Source organism: Ochotona princeps, chromosome 21 (assembly GCF_030435755.1).
Source record: "Ochotona princeps isolate mOchPri1 chromosome 21, mOchPri1.hap1, whole genome shotgun sequence".
Lineage (NCBI taxonomy): Eukaryota > Metazoa > Chordata > Mammalia > Lagomorpha > Ochotonidae > Ochotona > Ochotona princeps.
The window spans coordinates 35,319,838-35,336,496 of NC_080852.1; the positions used below are offsets into that span (position 1 = coordinate 35,319,838).

The 16,659-nt window shown below is 58.5% G+C and overlaps 1 protein-coding gene across 1 annotated transcript; it reads left to right on the forward strand.

Moving 5' to 3' along the window:
* The first annotated feature begins 119 nt into the window (after positions 1–119).
* Positions 120–16,165, forward strand: TMEM43 (transmembrane protein 43). Its single transcript, XM_012925831.3, has 12 exons — positions 120–269; positions 4,260–4,409; positions 5,141–5,275; positions 5,740–5,834; positions 6,802–6,851; positions 7,053–7,122; positions 7,672–7,742; positions 8,357–8,478; positions 8,647–8,721; positions 9,303–9,404; positions 12,266–12,383; positions 14,333–16,165. Exons 1-12 carry the CDS (start codon positions 258–260, stop codon positions 14,533–14,535), a joined length of 1,203 nt encoding a protein of 400 aa, XP_012781285.3. The 5' UTR covers positions 120–257; the 3' UTR covers positions 14,536–16,165.
* The last annotated feature ends 494 nt before the right edge of the window (positions 16,166–16,659 follow it).

Consider the following 16,659-nt stretch of genomic DNA (forward strand, 5'->3'; position numbering starts at 1 on the left):
GCGCAAACGTAGCAATGAGTCTCGCGCGGCTTGCAAAATACCCGTCCCCTGGACTACATGTCCCAGGAGAGCTTTGCGGCGCGCGCAGGCGTAGAGAAGCTGGGGTTCCTTGGGGCGGGGACCGCGAAGTGAGTCCCTCCTGATCCCGGGATCCACGCGGATTGTCTCAGCTGGAGGGCGCAGAAGAAGCCGGGACACTGTGCACTGGGATCGTCCACGCGAACAGAGCGGCACGGGGACAGCGAGTCGGGCTGAGAATGGCGGCGAACGTGAGTGCCTCCCGGTCGGCCGTGCCACACCCAGGGTCCCCCCATCGTCCATCCCCTCTTCCCCGCCGTCCGCCGGGTCTGCTGGGCAGTCCGAGCCTCGCGGCGGCCCGCGAATCCGCAGTCGCTGTCAGCCGGTCAGCGTCCGGCCAGTCTTGGTCCGTGGCCCATCCCCGACCGTCCGTCTCTGGGGAGGCAGCCGCGGGAGGTGTCGCTCCCACCTCGGGATCCCCTGGTGCGCGGTGCCCGCCTGCGTCCTCGGGGACCCGGGCGCCAGACGCGGCCTCCGAGCAGGGCCGTCCACCGCATCCCGCCAGCGGGAGCTGTCCAGCGAGGGACCGCCCTGGCTCCCGCCCTAGGAGCTGTGATGCCAGAGGCCCCGATTGGGGGGTGGTCCTTCTGGGCTGAGGGCCTCGCCTGTCTGCAGCCGGCCTTTCTGGGGTGTTTTCATGCGCCTCCTACCAGGGTGTGGGGTGTGGGAGTAGCTGGTGACTCATCCCCATCCTAGGCTCCCGGAGCCAGCTGGAGCACCCTGCCAATGCAGACACACCCTCCCTGGCCTGCTGCGCCCTGGCCCTGTTAGCAGGCTCCTCCCCTGTCCCCAGAAGTGCTCTGGGAAGCCAGGGTTTGTGAGGCTCTGAGGGGCCTCCTGTCCCAGCGGCTGGCCTCCTGCCTGCCACTATCGTTGCCATCTATCTTACAGATGGGAGATTTTCCCAGCAAGGAAGGCACCTGCCCAGGGTCTCACAGCCGCCCTGGCACACACTTGCGCATGGGAAGATCTGAAAGGGAGACCTGGGCAAACCCACTGGCTTCCACTGGGTAGCCAAGTGGCCCTGCTGTGGCTGCACTCGTTTTTCCTGTGGTTTTTCCTGTGGTGTCGCTGGCTGCCCAGGTGAAGGGAGACTGCTGTGCATGCCGCCTGGTACACGGGGCGAGGACAGAGAGCTCTCCTCACAGCCTAGTGCACCTAGCCCTGGGCAGCCGAGCCAGGTCTGCTAGCTCATCCCTCAGCAAGAATGGGATGCACTTGGTGCCTGTTGATTTCCCTAGAGCTGAGTTCAGCCAGGGGCCACGGGCAGAAGGGAGATCTGGAGAGGGGGGTGCAGCAGACAGGGGACTTAGCAGGACAGTAACTGCCTCTAACATGGTGTGGGTTCTGGGTCCATGTTATAAAGGAATGACGGGCTCAGAGCAGCAGTGACTCACCCAGGGATACCCGGCAGGTGGCTGGTGAAGCTGGGCTCCCGAGGTCTCCATGTTTTAAGGCCTGTGCGTCAAGCTGTGTTGCCACCTCTTCATCTTCTGAGCCCCGAGAGTGGGCTGCAGAGGGGGTGGCCCTGGGAGCGCCTTCTTCAGATTTCTCCTCTGGGAAAGCATGCTGGGTGTATCTGACACACCCCACCCCTCCCCCGAGGGACCCTCTGGGTCTCCCTTCCTTCTCGTCAAGGCTGTCTCGAAGGGGAAGCCCTGGCTGAGGGCATGCCTCCTTTTTTCCGTGCAGCCTGCAGCTACCCCTCAACGTTCCCCTCACACAGCAGTCCCAGCTGTGAGGCACCAAACATGGGCCGAGGGGGAGCAGAATCCCAACTCCACCTCTAAAGGGCTGTGGGATCCAGGCGGGCACCACAGCCACTGGTCCTTGATTGTGTTCATCTGTGGAATGGGGCCATGTAAGCAACCCTCCCCAGCTCTGGCCCGTGGCTGGCCTGCAATCGCCGGCATGCCTGTGGCATGGTTGCTATGATGGCTGGTGGCCAGCAACTTGCCTGCCTTGATTGACAACAGTATCACATCTCATGATCCCGAAAGTCAGGATCATTTCTGGGTGCGGTGGGCACATGTGGTCCCAGGCAGGCCTGGGCTGGGGTGTTCACACTCTCTGATCGGAATCTGTCTTCCAACTCCCCAGCCCCGGGACAGGGCCTGCCTCACCTGCCGCTTGCGTGGGAACTACTTTACGATTCAGTGCCTTTTCTCAGCTCACCCACTGCCTTGGTGCCCGCCCTCATCAGCCATGGAGATGTCTCATAACCTCTCGGCTAGCGAGCTCCCACAGGCCCCTGCTAGGCACCCAGTGCTCAGTGCCTGCTTCCTGTCACAACCCAGGCACTGGATTATTCTACCCATTATACTGATGAGCAAATGGGGGGCCAGAGCAAGGGCCTTGGCCAGTGTATGGCAGAGCCTGCCCTGGATGGCAGCAGTCATCCTCACCAGCAGGGGACACGGGAGAGAGGTGCCCAGTGCCAGGAGTGAGCTCCGGGCCGTGCTGTGACTGGCTGGATCGAGTCCCGCATGCTGCCCTGCAGCTGAAGTCTGCTGGGAACTTGCCCAGGCATGCCTGGGAGCCCTGTGCCTTCCCAGCTGGGCAGAGGGCATTTATTCCCCAGAGGCACCCCCTGCTGCCACACCACTGCTCACCCAGTACCCCCAGGAGCAGGCCTTCCCCTCTTCTCTAGGATCACACTCACAGGCGCCTCCTCCAGGAAGCCTGCCATGATACCTCTGCTAGAGCACTGGCCTGCCTGTCTCAACTCACTCAGCATGACCACCCAGTATTGTGCACCCTCAAGTCTGTGAGGCCCCCTAATCCCTCCAGGCCCCGTGCAGCTTCCAGAAACTCACCCCTGTTTGTCATATTTCATAAGGAACATCTCTAACAAGCTTTATGTAAAATAGTCCAGCAGTCCCTTAAAAAATTACACCTGATGGGCTGGGCCTTGTGGCTCAGTGGTTTAAGTCACTGCCAGGAACACTCACCAAGGAGCATCCACCCCCAAACCAGCTGTCCCTAACACATCCTAGGAGGCCCAAGTACCTGGGCCCCTGCCACCCATCCAGGAGACCTAGCCAGAGAGCCAGGCTCCTGGAGCTTTCTGTCGATCTACCTTTCATGTAGATGGAAAATAGATGTTTTTTTTAAAGATTTATTTTGTTTTTATTGGAAAGGCAGATATACAGAGAGGAGAGACAGAGAGGAAGATCTTCCGTCCAATGATTCACTCCCCAAGCGGCTGCAACGGCTGGAGCTGAGCCAATCCGAAGCAAGGAGCCTCTTCCAGGTCTCCCACACGGGTGCAGGGTCCTAAAGCTTTGGGCTGTCCTCGCATGCTTTCCCAGGCCACAGGCAGGGAGCTGGATGGGAAGCGGGGCCACTGGGTTTAGAACCAGCGCCCATATGGGATCCCGGTGTGTGCAAGGCGAGGACCTTAAGCACTACGCCATTGCGCCGGGCCCAAAAATAGATGTTTAAAAAAAAACATTTGGGGCCCAGCGGCGTGGCCTAGTGGCTAAAGTCCTCGCCTTGAACGCACCAGGATACCATACGGGCGCCAGTGGGAGACCCAGAAGAGGTTCTTGGTTCCCGGCTTCAGATCAGCGTGCACCGGCTGTTGCGGCTCACTTGGGGAGTGAATCATCGGATGGAAGATCTTCCTCTCTGTCTCTCCTCCCCTCTGTATATCTGACTTTGTAATAAAATAAATAAATCTTTAAAAAAAAAAAAACGTTTGAAGTTACACATGGAGTAAGTTGAAGTGTGACTTGGGACACCCACGTCCCCTGCAGTTCTGAGCTCTCGTGCACATGTGGGAGGTCAAGTACTTGAGCCCCTGTCACCCAGAGACCCAGGTGACGTTCCTAACTCCCACCCCCAGCTGGTGCAGCCATCTTGGGAGTGAACCAGCGGATGGAAGATATCTGTCTCTTCCCCCCATCTCTCTGCCCTTCAAATAAAACCAAAAATTAAAACATTAAAATTATCTTTTAAAAGTTGAGCATGCATCTTCTGTCTGACCCAGAAGCCTTGCCCTCTGCAGTGGTAGGGGACTGATGCTCACACCCCCTTGGACACCAAAGTCATTTACCAAAATCCATCAGGCTGTTTGCTTACCGTCTGAACACGCGCAGTGCATGTACTTGAAGCTCACTAAAAGCTGGGCAGAGTCAGTGCCCTTTGGAAGCCGGTCTGTTTGGGGTGTTTCCGCACAGTACTCCAGCACGGGTCCCAGGAAGGTGCACACCAAAACGACGACTGCCGAGCAGCCGGGCTTCCTGGAGCGGCTGAGCGAGACCTCCGGGGGCATGTTTGTGGGGCTCACCACCTTCCTGCTCTCCTTCTACCTGATTTTCACCAACGAGGTACCATAATGTTTGGGGCCCCTGTTGGGAGGCAGCCCCCCCGCCCGCTGTGTCCAGGCAGAGGCCGGGCTTGCTTTGAGGGCACTGGGTTTCTGAGGACAGAGTGTTGCAGAACTCAGAAATCTTCCTGTTGTGGTCCTCCAGCACCAAGCTAGCGGGAAGGCGAATGGGCCAGAAGCCCAGGGGGTAGTGCCACCTTCAGGCCTGGATGGGCACACACATCCGTGCTGGGTCCCCAGCAGTCCGGACCTTCCTGTGTCCATGGCCCTCTGTTGTGGGGTTTCTCCTGGCAGGTCCTGCCTTGTGTGGCAGCCATGGCCACAACACCTCCAGGCTGGCATCTTACCGGTGGGGCAGTCAGGAGAAAAGAGGACTCGTCTCCTCCCAAAGCCAGTTAGCACACTTGCCAGGCCTCTCTGCCTCTTGGCTGGGGTCCCAGTCCTTGCGCCCCAAGGGGAGAAGTCCTGGTTGATGAGGATGTGGTCAGCAGACAGACTAGCCTCGGTGAAGAATGTGGACCGAGAGGGGGTGAGAAGCAGGGTACGGTGAAGGGAAGGAAGCAGAGGGCAGAAATGCCAGCTCTTCCCACCTGGGGACAGCGCTGCCCTGGCAGGGGGCAGGTGGTTTCACAGAATCTCAGTGCTCCCCGGGGTCCCCTGCTGGCCTGTTGCTGAGTGGCAATACAGCCAAGGGGAGCCCCAGTGTTGAAGCGCTCGCTCCTCCACCCCCAGGGGCGCGCCCTGAAAACGGCGACCACGTTAGCAGAGGGGCTGTCACTGGTGGTCACCCCTGAGAGCATCCACACCGTGGCGCCGGACAACGAAGGGAGGCTGGTGCACATCATCGGGGCCCTGCGGACGTCCAAGGTGAGCTGGGCAGCTGGCTGGGCAGCTGGCTGGGGTGTGCCTCCCACCCCCGCGCCACCACCCGCAGCCCTTCCTCCGCCTTAGGTCCTCTGTAACATGGGGACAGTGATGGTAACAAACTCACAGCCGGTTAGGACGATGTGAGATGAGGTTGCTACCTTTTAGCATAGTGCCTGGCACGTGGTCTGAACTGCACCTGTGGGGCCCCTAATGATGTCACTTGGCCAGGCCACACCAGCATCCTGTCGGTAGTCCATGCCGTTGGACAGTGCAGCCCAAGCATGAGGTAGTTAGGACTTGGACCAGGCATTTCTCCCACTTTTTCACATGACCCACCTGCAGAGCCCTCCAGTCTCGCCCTGCTGTCTGCAGACACTTCTTTTCCAGCCCAGCTTCCCCAGGCCAGGCATGCAGAGCTGGAAGAGTCTTTGCCTGATGTATTCTGGTGTCTGATTCCTCTACAGCTGTTGTCTGACCCAAACTACGGGGTCCACCTTCCGGCCGTGAAGCTGCGGAGGCATGTGGAGATGTACCAGTGGGTGGAGAGTGAGGAGTCCAGGTGAGAGCAGGCGGCGGGACCATCTGCAGGGCTCAGTTCGACACCTCAGACATGCAAGTGGAAACTCCTTCCAGAAGAAAAGGGTCAAGCTGTCCTCCAGCGAGTAGCCAGTGACCCGGTATCTGGAGGTGGAGAGAGCCAGTGCAGAGTGGCTCAGGGGAGACGGGGCGTCTGCCTCCCTCCTGTGAGAAGGCCTGGCGTGCGCAGGCTTGGGGAGTGAGCCGTTAGGGTCCTTGTGCCCCCCGCTGCAGTCTCTATGTTCAGCTTCTCTTGCGTTCTCCATTTTTCCTCCCACAAGCAAGCAGAGCTGGCCTCCTGGCTCACAGCCCACCTCTTCTACCAGGGCAGGCTTGCGGCACCCAGAGCCAGGGATGGGCTCAGCCGCAGCTGAGCCACTGAGTGAGCTGTGTGGATGCTGGAGGAGCCAGGAGAAGCGCAGCACTGGGGCCTGGAGTAGAGAAACAGCCTGCCCTCCAGCCCAGAAGGCAGAGCTATGCCCTCAGCGTGAGCCAGAGGCAGCGGATGCCAGCCAAGGATGACAGGGCAGTGGCAGGTGTTGTGGCACTGCAGGTTAAGCTGCCACTCTGTAGTGCCTTATCAGATGCTTCTGGTGGCATATCATAGTGCCAGCTGCTCTGCTGATCCGGCTTCCTGAAAGACGGCCCTAGAGTTTGGGCCCTTGGCACTCGCAGGAAACCAGGATGGGGCGCCTGGCTTTGGCCAGGTCCAGTTCTGGCTGATGTAGCCACTGGGGAATGAAACGGCAGTGAAAGAGAGCTCTCCCCCTCTATCTGCTTTTTAATTAAACGTTTCAAAAAATCACCTTGTTGCAGTCACTGCCTTCAGAGACAGGCTGACTGTGTCAGGGTGAGCACCTGGCTCTGGGCTTGTGCTCCATTTGAGGTGTTAGGGCTGGATGCTGAGTACTTCTGCCTGGGCTGACGGATGCCCCGGACTCTGTCTGCAGGGAGTATACCGAGGACGGGCAGGTGAAGAAGGAGACGAGGTATTCCTACAGTGAGTACTGGGCCCCCACCCCACATGCCCATGCACTCGTGGGGCAGGACGGGGGCTGTGGCTGGAGCCACGGGGAGGGTACAGACCCAGGCACAGAGATGCCCGGGCACCAGGTCCCGGGGCCTGCTTGGCCAGGGCCTCTGCCATGCGGCCACTCTTACCTGCCTTCCCTGGAGTCTGACTTCTCCCTCTCCTGAGCAGACACCGAGTGGAGGTCAGAAATTGTCAACAGCAAGAACTTTGACCGCGAGATTGGCCACAAGAACCCCAGGTGAGCAGAAGCCGGCGGTGCCTGCTGCTGCCGGGTCTACAGCCCCAGGTCCTTCAGCTGAGTCGGGCTTGAGTTGAATCTGCAAAAGGGGATGTGGTTTTGAGGCCTGCCTCAACTCCTGTGACCCCACACAAGCTCCCCTCAAGCAAGCCAGCAGTGTCAGCCATGCCAGGCAGTGTTTGCTCACACTTAGCTAAGTGGGAGGTGGGGGAGCTCAGGAGGTGGGCTGAGCAGCATGGGTTGCAGATGTAACACACAGGGCAGGAATATGGCCACATACAGCCATGGCTGGGGGCTCAGGTGCCACCTGGAGTGTGAGGTCAGTGAAGGCAGAGTCCACAGATCTGGGGGACGGCTGGTGGGCAGTGTGGGACAGCTGCCAACAGTCTAGACAGGAGGCTGTTATGCTCCGGGGACCAGGATACAGGGCGAGAGTGCTCTACCCAGGGCAGGGTATGGCGCCATCGAGAGTAGTACAGACAAGATGTCTGCCAGGCCTGAGCCTGCGTGGGGAGCTGCCCAGCTCAGACAGCCTCCCCTCCCCCACAGCGCAATGGCGGTGGAGTCATTCACGGCAACTGCCCCCTTTGTCCAGATTGGCAGGTTTTTCCTCTCGGCAGGTACGTCTCAGGCCTCCAGGTGAGCTAGTGCCCCGTGGGCCCTGCAGGGTAGAAGTACAGCATCAGACCCCTTTCCCAGCATCACCCTCTGGGCGGGGGTAGGAGGGGAGAGTTGGCCATGGTAAAGGCAAAGCCCCAGCAGGCAGGGACTGGGCGAAGACCCCACGGCTGCCCCAGGTTGATGCAGATCCTGTGGCAGCTGCCCCCAGGCTCCAGCCCTGAGCAGGGAGGAGGGCCCAAGGCATAAGGTGGCATCGTTGGCCACACCAACCTGGGGCTCAGTCCTAGAGAGGAGCCAGGGAGGGGAAGGAAGATATGTAGGTCCCAGGGAGTGCTGGGAGGAAGGAGGCTGGGATAGCCAGGGCTTGGCCAGCAATCTCATGTCTGCTCTGTGGGACCTCAGGCCCAGCTTGCACACGTGATCCTAAGCTAAGGTAAACCCCCCACCTTGGTGGGACAGGCACAGGGAAGGGTTCCTGGAGATGGTAACTAGAAGCCATGCAGGAGAGGCAGCCCTCCAGGACAGTGTGCAGGCCATGGGGGCCATGTAGCTGAGGGCTTTGAAGGTGGAGTTTGTCGGATTTATCAAGGCTTCTACATCCCGCTCCCCACAGGCCTCATCGACAAAGTGGACAACTTTAAGCCTCTGAGCCTGGCCAAGCTGGAGGACCCACATGTGGACATCATCCGCCGAGGAGACTACTTCTACCACAGCGAGAACCCCAAGTACCCAGAGGTACCCACAGAGACCCGGGCTCCTTGGCTGGCAAGGACCGGCCCTGAGAGCCATACCTCTGAAGTGACCAGGCTGGGCAGGGACGAGCCCGAGTGCCAGGTGCTTGACAGCATCATGGCAATGGGTCCCAGCTGATCACTCTCCTCCCCCTTCTCTTCTACCCCTCAGGTGGGAGACCTGCGTGTCTACTTCTCCTACGCAGGACTGAGCAGTGATGACCCTGACCTAGGCCCTGCCCATGTGGTAATGTGGCTTCCTCTGGGGCAGACCCAAGTCAGGGCTTCAGGAACCCGACTAGTGTCACAATGCACTGGGCCTTCCCTCACACTGGCACATTCTACTGGGCTTGCTGTTGAGCAGTTCTCAAAGGATCTCCTGGTAGTGCCCCATGAGGGATGTGCCAGTACAGCACTGCCTGCAGCCCTCAGCCTCTAATCTGCAAATATTCCCAGGAGACAGAGCCCCAAATGCCTCCGATAACCTAGGAGAGGGAAAAGGTGCCTGGATCCGGGACTTGGCCCGGTGCACTCAGGGCCATGCAGCCCAGCCAGGCCCTGTCCTCAGAGAGCCCTTAGCCCAGGAGGGGAGCCCTGTCTGGCCATGAGCAGCCCTGCCCTGCCACCTGCTCCTGCCCAAAGCCCTCCAGAAGCATTCAGTGAGCAGTTCTCTCACACCACAGACAAGGCGGGCACATCCCAGGTGGATTGAGATGGCCCAGGGTCTCTTCACTTGTTCCCTGGTTGGCACAGGGTTCCAGGAGGGTGGGTGTGGGCCTCACTTTGTACCAGCCCCCTCACATGTTTAACATGGAATTCTCTGACCAGGTCACTGTGATTGCGCGGCAGCGGGGTGACCAGCTGGTGCCCTACTCCACCAAGTCCGGGGACACCTTGCTGCTGCTGCACCACGGGGACTTCTCCGCAGAGGTGAGTGCTGCTGGCCTGGCTGCATGGTGGAGGGACAGCTGTGTCCTTCCCTCCTGCCTTCCACTGCCAGAGGTGAGAATGCAGTGAGACAAGAAGAAATACAGGAATGACCACCTGCCCATGGGTGCAGGCCACACCAGGCACTGAACATGGAACAGAGCAGCGCAGACCAGGGGACAAAGGGATGCACCCAAGACATGCGGGTGGCCTGACTGAGCAAACATCAGGAGAGGAAGTCAGGTTCCATCGTGGCAAGCAAGACCTCTGGCAGGTGACGTTTGTGCTGAGACCCCTCCCACCCCACATGAAGGGGAGGGCTCAACCCTGGAAGAACTGGGTCAGTCTGAGGTCAGGCAAGGGCAGCCAAGTTGAGAAGCAAAGGGTTCACCTCATCAGGGCCACTCGGAGTGCTGTGTGCCGCAGCGCAGAGGAAGGGAAGGGCTGGGGCCAGGAGGCTGCCCCGTGGAGGAGGGAACAGTAAGGTCGAGTCACTGTTAAAGAGCAGTGGGAGTGCCCCAGGACCAAGCATGGGCAAACACGCTCTGACACGGGTGCCCAAGCCATGCAGGCTTCCCTACCCGTCTCCACATGCAGACAGGGGTCACGCCTCACTGTGTCCAAGGGAGTGGTGCAGAGAGGCACTGCCTCATTCAGTTCATGCCTTCAGAGCTAGCTTCTCCAGGCAGGAAGCCCACCCCTGAAGCCAGAACACTTTGCATGGAGGGACATCTCGCATGTGTTGTGCCTGATCTGGGCTGCTGCACAGGACACTGAGCAGGGGTCAGGCATTGACCGTGTCCTTTGGCTTCCCATAGTATCCCAGTTCACATTAGTGCAGGGTCTCGCCCACTCATCCAGGCCTTGTACCTAACCAAGCCTGGGTGTGGTCAGGCTATTGCCTAGGAGCCCTGGTACCAAGCTGAGGGCTGGCAGCCAACGTCCAGCCTGGTGGGCCATGAGTCAGTCTTTCCCTCACAGCTGAGAGCTCCCTAGGGAGTTTCTAAAATTAGGAGGCTCTGCCCAGGCCTTGTTCCCCTTCCCGGTGCTCCTACCAGCCCCAGGAGGGGAGCCCCTAGGCATGGAGCCTCCTAGGCATGGAGTCCCAGGTCTCAGAGCTGCTGCTTAGCAACCCCGAGCCCTCTGACCATCCCCCAGCTCCACCTCAGCCTCTCCCAGCCCGATGTACTTGAGGCTTGCGGTGTCTGCCGTGTGGTGCTAGGGAGGCAGCCAGGACTCATGAGCCCAGCCTCAGCCCAGGCTCTCCTCCATCTGCCATGGGATCCTAAGCCACCGTCATCCTCTCTAAACCTGCTTTCACCCACAGAACAGAAAGAACCTGTCTCTGCCTGTAACATGGAAACTGTTTTAAAAATATTATTACTATCATCATCATGTCTACCCTATTTGGTGACTTGATTGTTGTGAGAATTACTCATTCAACAAGATCTTACTGAACACCAGACGTCACCAGGTTCTGCTTGGGGACTGAGACCACACGTGTCACTCCCCCTCATACCTGTTTCCTCATCTGTAATATGGGGATAAGTGGCTTGGGGATTAAACATGTGGGACAGTGACAGCTAACTAGTAGAGGTTATCTATTGCTCTCAAGAAACGGTGTTCCACACAGGAGCTGCCCAGGCATGACAGGGGTCAGACACATAAGCAGAGATGGGGCACAGCAGGTTAAGAATCCATTTCTGTCTGAGGGCCCGGCCCAAGGCATGGCTCTCTGTGCTCCAAATCCAGCTCCCTACTAGTGCACCTGGGAGGCAGCAGACGATGGCCCACGTACTTGGGTTCCTGTCACCCACATAGGGAACATGGATGGTGCTCCAGTCCAACAGTTGAAGATGGCTTCAGCTGTTGAGGGCATTTGGTGGGTGAGTCAGTGGATGGAAGTTAGCCCTCTCTCTGTTCATCTTTTTCTGTCACTCAGCTTTTTTAAAAAAGAAGAATGGATTTAGACACCATGCAGGTAGAGCAAACCAGCTGGGCAAAGCCCAGAAGTGAGAGGACTCGGAGCTGGCCTCAGGCCAGGCTAGCTCTGAGAACACGTTGGGGCTAAGGCAGGCAGCGGGGAGGCCCGGGCACGGGGCCGGTGAGGGACATGCTGGGACAGAGGAGTCAGTGGGGTCTGGCTCATCCTCATACCTGCAGGAGACGTGACAACAGGGACACAGAGCTGACAGGCTTGCTGCTGGCCTGGAAGCGGGTGGCAAGGGGAGGAGCGAGCCAAGTCCATCCCAGTTTCGGCTACTGTTGCTAAGATGGTGAGCAGCGGAGACAAACAGGTTGGGCTGGAGGTACCAGTGTCGGTGCTGGGTGTGCCCAGATGTCCTGTAGAAATGCCAAGCTGGGCATGGGAGTGTGAGGCTGTGCAGCTACAAGGGGCATCAGAGTGCTCTAAATCTGAGTGCTGAAGCCCACAGAGGACATGCAGGATGTCCAGACCAAGCAGGTGGACAGAAGCAGCTGAATGCTTTCAGTACCTGGGCCAGGGACAGCTGTGGAGACTAACGAGGAGTTGCCCTGATGTCCAGGCTGGGGAGGTGGCACCCCATGCACAGTGCCCAAGCAGGGAGGCAGTGATCCTGACCACACTGACCTGCAGTGTGTGGGGAGACCGGACTGACAGAGGTTTAGAAAGGCGCCCATTGTGCCCACTGACCTCAACCTCGCTCTGTGCTGTGCCAGGCAGGCAGATGGGGACAGGGAGGAAGTGTGTCCCTCCTTCCGTCTCATCTATTCAGAAGTGGCCATCCACTCCCAATCAGCACAGCCCCTGCAGACCTGCCTGCCTACAGGCCCGGACAGTGGCCAGCTCAGGGTCCTGACCCATGTCCTTGCTCGTCCTGCAGGAGGTGTTTCGTAGAGAACAGAAGAGCAACTCCTTGAAGACATGGGGCCTGCGGGCCGCTGGATGGATGGCCATGTTCATGGGCCTCAACCTCATGACGCGGATCCTCTACACGCTGGGTGAGAGTAGAGGGTCGGCGGGGAGGGGCTGCTGGCCGCCCTTTCCGCCCCGGGGCTTCCCAGTGCTGCTCAGCTGCCAGCCTCCCCGCCTGGGGCGGAGCTCAGGCAGTCAGGCCATCTCTGGGAGATGAGCACGTCGGGGCAGGCACGCGTGAGAAACAGGCCTCCTGGGAAGCCGCTGTGCTCTCTGACCTGAAAGAGTGGCTCACGCTTGGCTCCGCTGTGGAGGCGGCGGCGGCTGGGGCTGGGTCAGAGCACTGGGTACTAGGCCGTTGCCTTTGCCGCCTCAGTGTCCCCTGTCTCCCTCCCACTACCTTCCCTAGCTTCAGGGAAGAGCAGGCAACAGGAAACTGAGGGATCTGCAGGCTTCTTTACTGTGGAACCCCGGCCAGAGGGGCAGCCCTGGGCCCTGAGGGAGGATCCACAGGCCTGCTCACTTGGCTTGAGGTGGGCACGGGGGAGCCCCGTCGGAGCCCATGTGAGCCAGCTTGGTTCTGAGGGCCCAGCAGGATGCTGAAGGTGTGTATGGGAGGATAGAGTTTCTCAGGAACTTGGTGGCCCAGCTTGATCCTGCTGGGTGCCTCTGTCAAATGGCTCCGTCTAATCCTGTGGGTGCCAACAGAAACCTCCCCCTTACAAGCTGGGGAGAGCCAGGCCACAGCTCACCTACTGTCAGAGCTGGGAGTGCCACCTCCCTCCTTACATATGGCAAAGCTGAGGCCCAGGGTCCTCCGAGGCCTTCTTTGGACAGATGCATGCCTTATCTTGGGCATATTAGGGAGAAGTGGGCTTAAATGGAATCCCCATCTTAGCTGTGGAACCATGGCCAGGCCAGGTCCCCTCTGGGGCCTCAGCCCCCCTTCTGTCTCAGGTGCCTTCTCCAGACCTGACCATCCGCGATCCCAGCTCTGGCCATGCCGACCCTGCGGACGACCCCGCAGGGTAGGTGGCATGTGTCGGGAAGCACACTCCCACCCCTCCATCAGTAAAAATGGCCTGCTGCACTTGAACAACTGCCTTTGCCCCAGTCCCTGAGGAGCACACCCTGAGCAGGACAGACCCACCAGACTTAGTGCAATGGCTCATTTGAGCGCTGGTCCTGGGCCAAGATGGGCCTAAGTGTAAACCCTGATTCTGGCACTTCCTAGCAGTAGGACTTAGGGCAAGTTTCTTAACTCCCTGAACCTTGGTGACCTTAAGGTAGAATGGAGCAAGAACGGTGCCTGTAGGGTAGGCGTGAGGGTTTCCTGCAGTGGTGCACACTATGTCTGGCCCATGGGTGACACTCAGCAGCATGAACTTCCTACAGGAAGAGAGGGGCCACCTGCCAGAGAACAGAGCAGCAGAGGCCAAGAGGTGGCCTGCAGGACACCCTGCAGCTAGGCAGGCCCAGGGGCTTGCTCACACACCCAGAGGTTACCTAGGGCCAGGGCGCCTCCTGAGAACCAGATGGAGTTCCCGGTAGAGATCAGCTGTGGAATGCCAGGCTGGACAGCCACGAGCACAGCAGTTCCCCATTCATTTCACTAGATCTTGGACTTGGCAGCTGGGCCAACAGCCTGTGAGGTCCTTCAAAAGGAGGAAGCCAGGACTCAGGCCAACTGTTCCCTTTAGCTGCTGCGCAGATCGGGACCCAAAATAACTGATGTCTTACTGCACCAATGAACCAGCACCCCTCCAGGGCCGAACCCCAAAGTGGCACCTTCAGGAGGCTCTGCCTGCAGGACACGGCGTTTGCCAGGCTCAGCCTTCTGTTAGCTCCAGACTCAGAGAGGCCGGGGGGCAGCCTCACTGCCCCTGTGTGGGCTCCTCCCCTCCCTGCCCTCTCACCACTCAGTACTGGGTTCCTTTCCTCCCACTCACAGAGCAGCAAGGGCCCTCGTGTGGCTAGCGTAGGAACAGCTGCGGAGCCGCATCTCAACAGCTCCTTGCCTTTCTCTCCTCCATAGTGGACTGGTTTCCTGTCTTCCGGGACCTGGTCAACATTGGTCTCAAAGCCTTCGCCTTCTGCTTGGCCACCTCGCTGACCCTGCTCACCGTGGCTGCTGGCTGGCTCTTCTACCGGCCACTGTGGGCCCTTTTCCTTGGCTCCCTGGCCCTGGTGCCCATCATCATAGCCCGGACCCGCGTGCCTGCCAAGAAGCTGGAGTGAGGCAGGACAGCCCCTGGCCTCCATCTGACCTACAAGAACCCCAGGACTCAGTCACCCCTATCTCCAACCTGGCCCCACGCCAGGAAAGGTCTCAGCTTGGTTGCACCCCCAGCCCCTGCCAGGACCAGCCTCGACAGCTCGGTGCCTATCGGTTCCTGCCTGCCCATGCTCTTGCCACTAAGCAGCTTGGGTGGGCAGAGCAGCTTGCAGGTGGCGCCCCACCAAGCGTTCTTCTGCTTTTCACTTTCCTTGGGATGAAAGGGTGTGGCGGGCACATGTGCCACTTCCCTCCCCACCATCCCCTTCCCTTCTGACAAGGGGGTGTGGCAGGTATGTATTCTACTTCACTTACTCCAGTGACCTGTGGGGAGGGCTCAGCAGCTCACCCCACACCTGAGTTCAGGAGCCAAGGCTCTGCCATAGCCGTGGGCATCCACCTGCTGCACTGGCCTTTGCATGTTACCACCAGGCACTCCTGGGCTACCCAGGCAGAGTGGACATGTGCCCCACACAGCAGGGGCACCTGAACCAAATCTGTGGACAGCACACTGAAGGTGGCACCGGGAGGCTTTGTACTCACCGTGGCCAGGTCCGGCAGTCTGCTGTATGTAGGCCTGCCCAGGGCCCTGCACAGGCCTTCTGTTACCCCGTCACCGCTTCTCGTGCACTGTTACTCTGGAGGGGCGTGTCTGAAATAAGATTCGAGAAAAACAACTCTCCAGATGAACAGCGTTTGGACTGTTACAGTAAACACCTTTTATCCTGAGAGCTGAAGCCCATCCCTGGTGGAGGCCCAGAGCTGGGACTTCACTGACGATGGCCAGTGCTGGCGGGGTCGTGGGCCCCTGGGATGCTGTGGGAAGCTCTGGCTAAAGCGTTAGTCTTCACTTGGAGTGATGGGAAGCTCACAGGGTGAAAACATTTTTGATCCTTGGCATCGGAACTTCCTGTTCACCTGAGCACACCCCGAGTTTCCAGTTAGCTGGAGGCTTCATGCTAAACAGGTTCTGTCCCAGTCACCCCCAATGGGCCAGAATCCAGAGCCACAGGCCCAGCTGGGGCTTGCCATGGGCTACCCAGCACCTTTCCCCATGGCAGTGCTAACATGAGCATAGGTCCCAAATGGCTGCTTCTGCGTGGCTTTTTGTTTACTCCTAAATATTCCCATAATTCAGTTTCCAAGTTTCCCAAATACTCGACACTAAGGATGAAGTGTGCCTTTATTCCACATGCCCCAGTTGGGAGTGGGTACTTTCACGCCTGCGCTGGGTGAGAACTTCGGGGCTGGTGTCTCACTGTGCTGGGCTCAGCTGTAAACTGACTGAAGCACAGCCGGCCTGAGATGACCTGGACTGGGGTCTCGAACAGTATTCACTCCTGCGTAATGAACAGTTTCCCCGCCATCTCCAACTCGAAGTGGATACTTGTGGATAAGTCTAATTAGAGGGCGGTTAAAGTCTTCGGGGCCTGCTTTGTGTAGTGTTTTTTTAATATGGATTTCAATGCTATTTTTAAGTGTTCTTAAAATACAAGAGTTTGCAAAAATCATCATGAAATTTGATTTGCCTTCGTATTTTTGATAAAAATTTGGAATAAATTTCTAAGTATCTTTTGGTACAGGACCTTGTAACCTCTTTGGTCTTGGTATTTTGTATGGGACTTTTTTCCTGAATTCAGCCACGGTGTTAAAAATTGGGTTCTAAAATGCCCGCTGGTGGTTAACAACAGGTTGTTGCTCCCTTTGCAAGACAGCAACTCAGTATCCCCAGCACTTAATAAAGCCGATTTTGTTTTGGCTTGAAGTGAATGACTCATTCTTCACTCATCTTCAGAATGTGCCAGAAGCGGTGCAAGGGGCAGGAGCATGATGCAGCAGAGTGTGAGAGGCATCACGAGTCTGGCTGCACAGGGAGCCCAGTCCCCAGGCCCATGTCTGCCACTGGCTAGCTGTGACACTGGGCAAGGGAAAGGTTGCGGCGCCCGTTTCCTGACCCATGAATCGGAGGCAGGGCTGGCCCACAGGGAGCTACAGCAGACAGCCAGTGAGAGGCCTGGCGCCTGCTCTCACACTTCACGATGGCTCTTGTCCCCGACTCTTGAGTTCTTGAGACAATGCAATGCCTT

Excerpts from the sequence above, each read along its gene's own strand:
- TMEM43 (XM_012925831.3), top strand. Across the intron at positions 5,276-5,739 it reads GGGCCCTGCGGACGTCCAAG|CTGTTGTCTGACCCAAACTA; the intron begins GTGAGCTGGGCA and ends ATTCCTCTACAG. Across the intron at positions 7,123-7,671 it reads ATTGGCCACAAGAACCCCAG|CGCAATGGCGGTGGAGTCAT; the intron begins GTGAGCAGAAGC and ends CCTCCCCCACAG.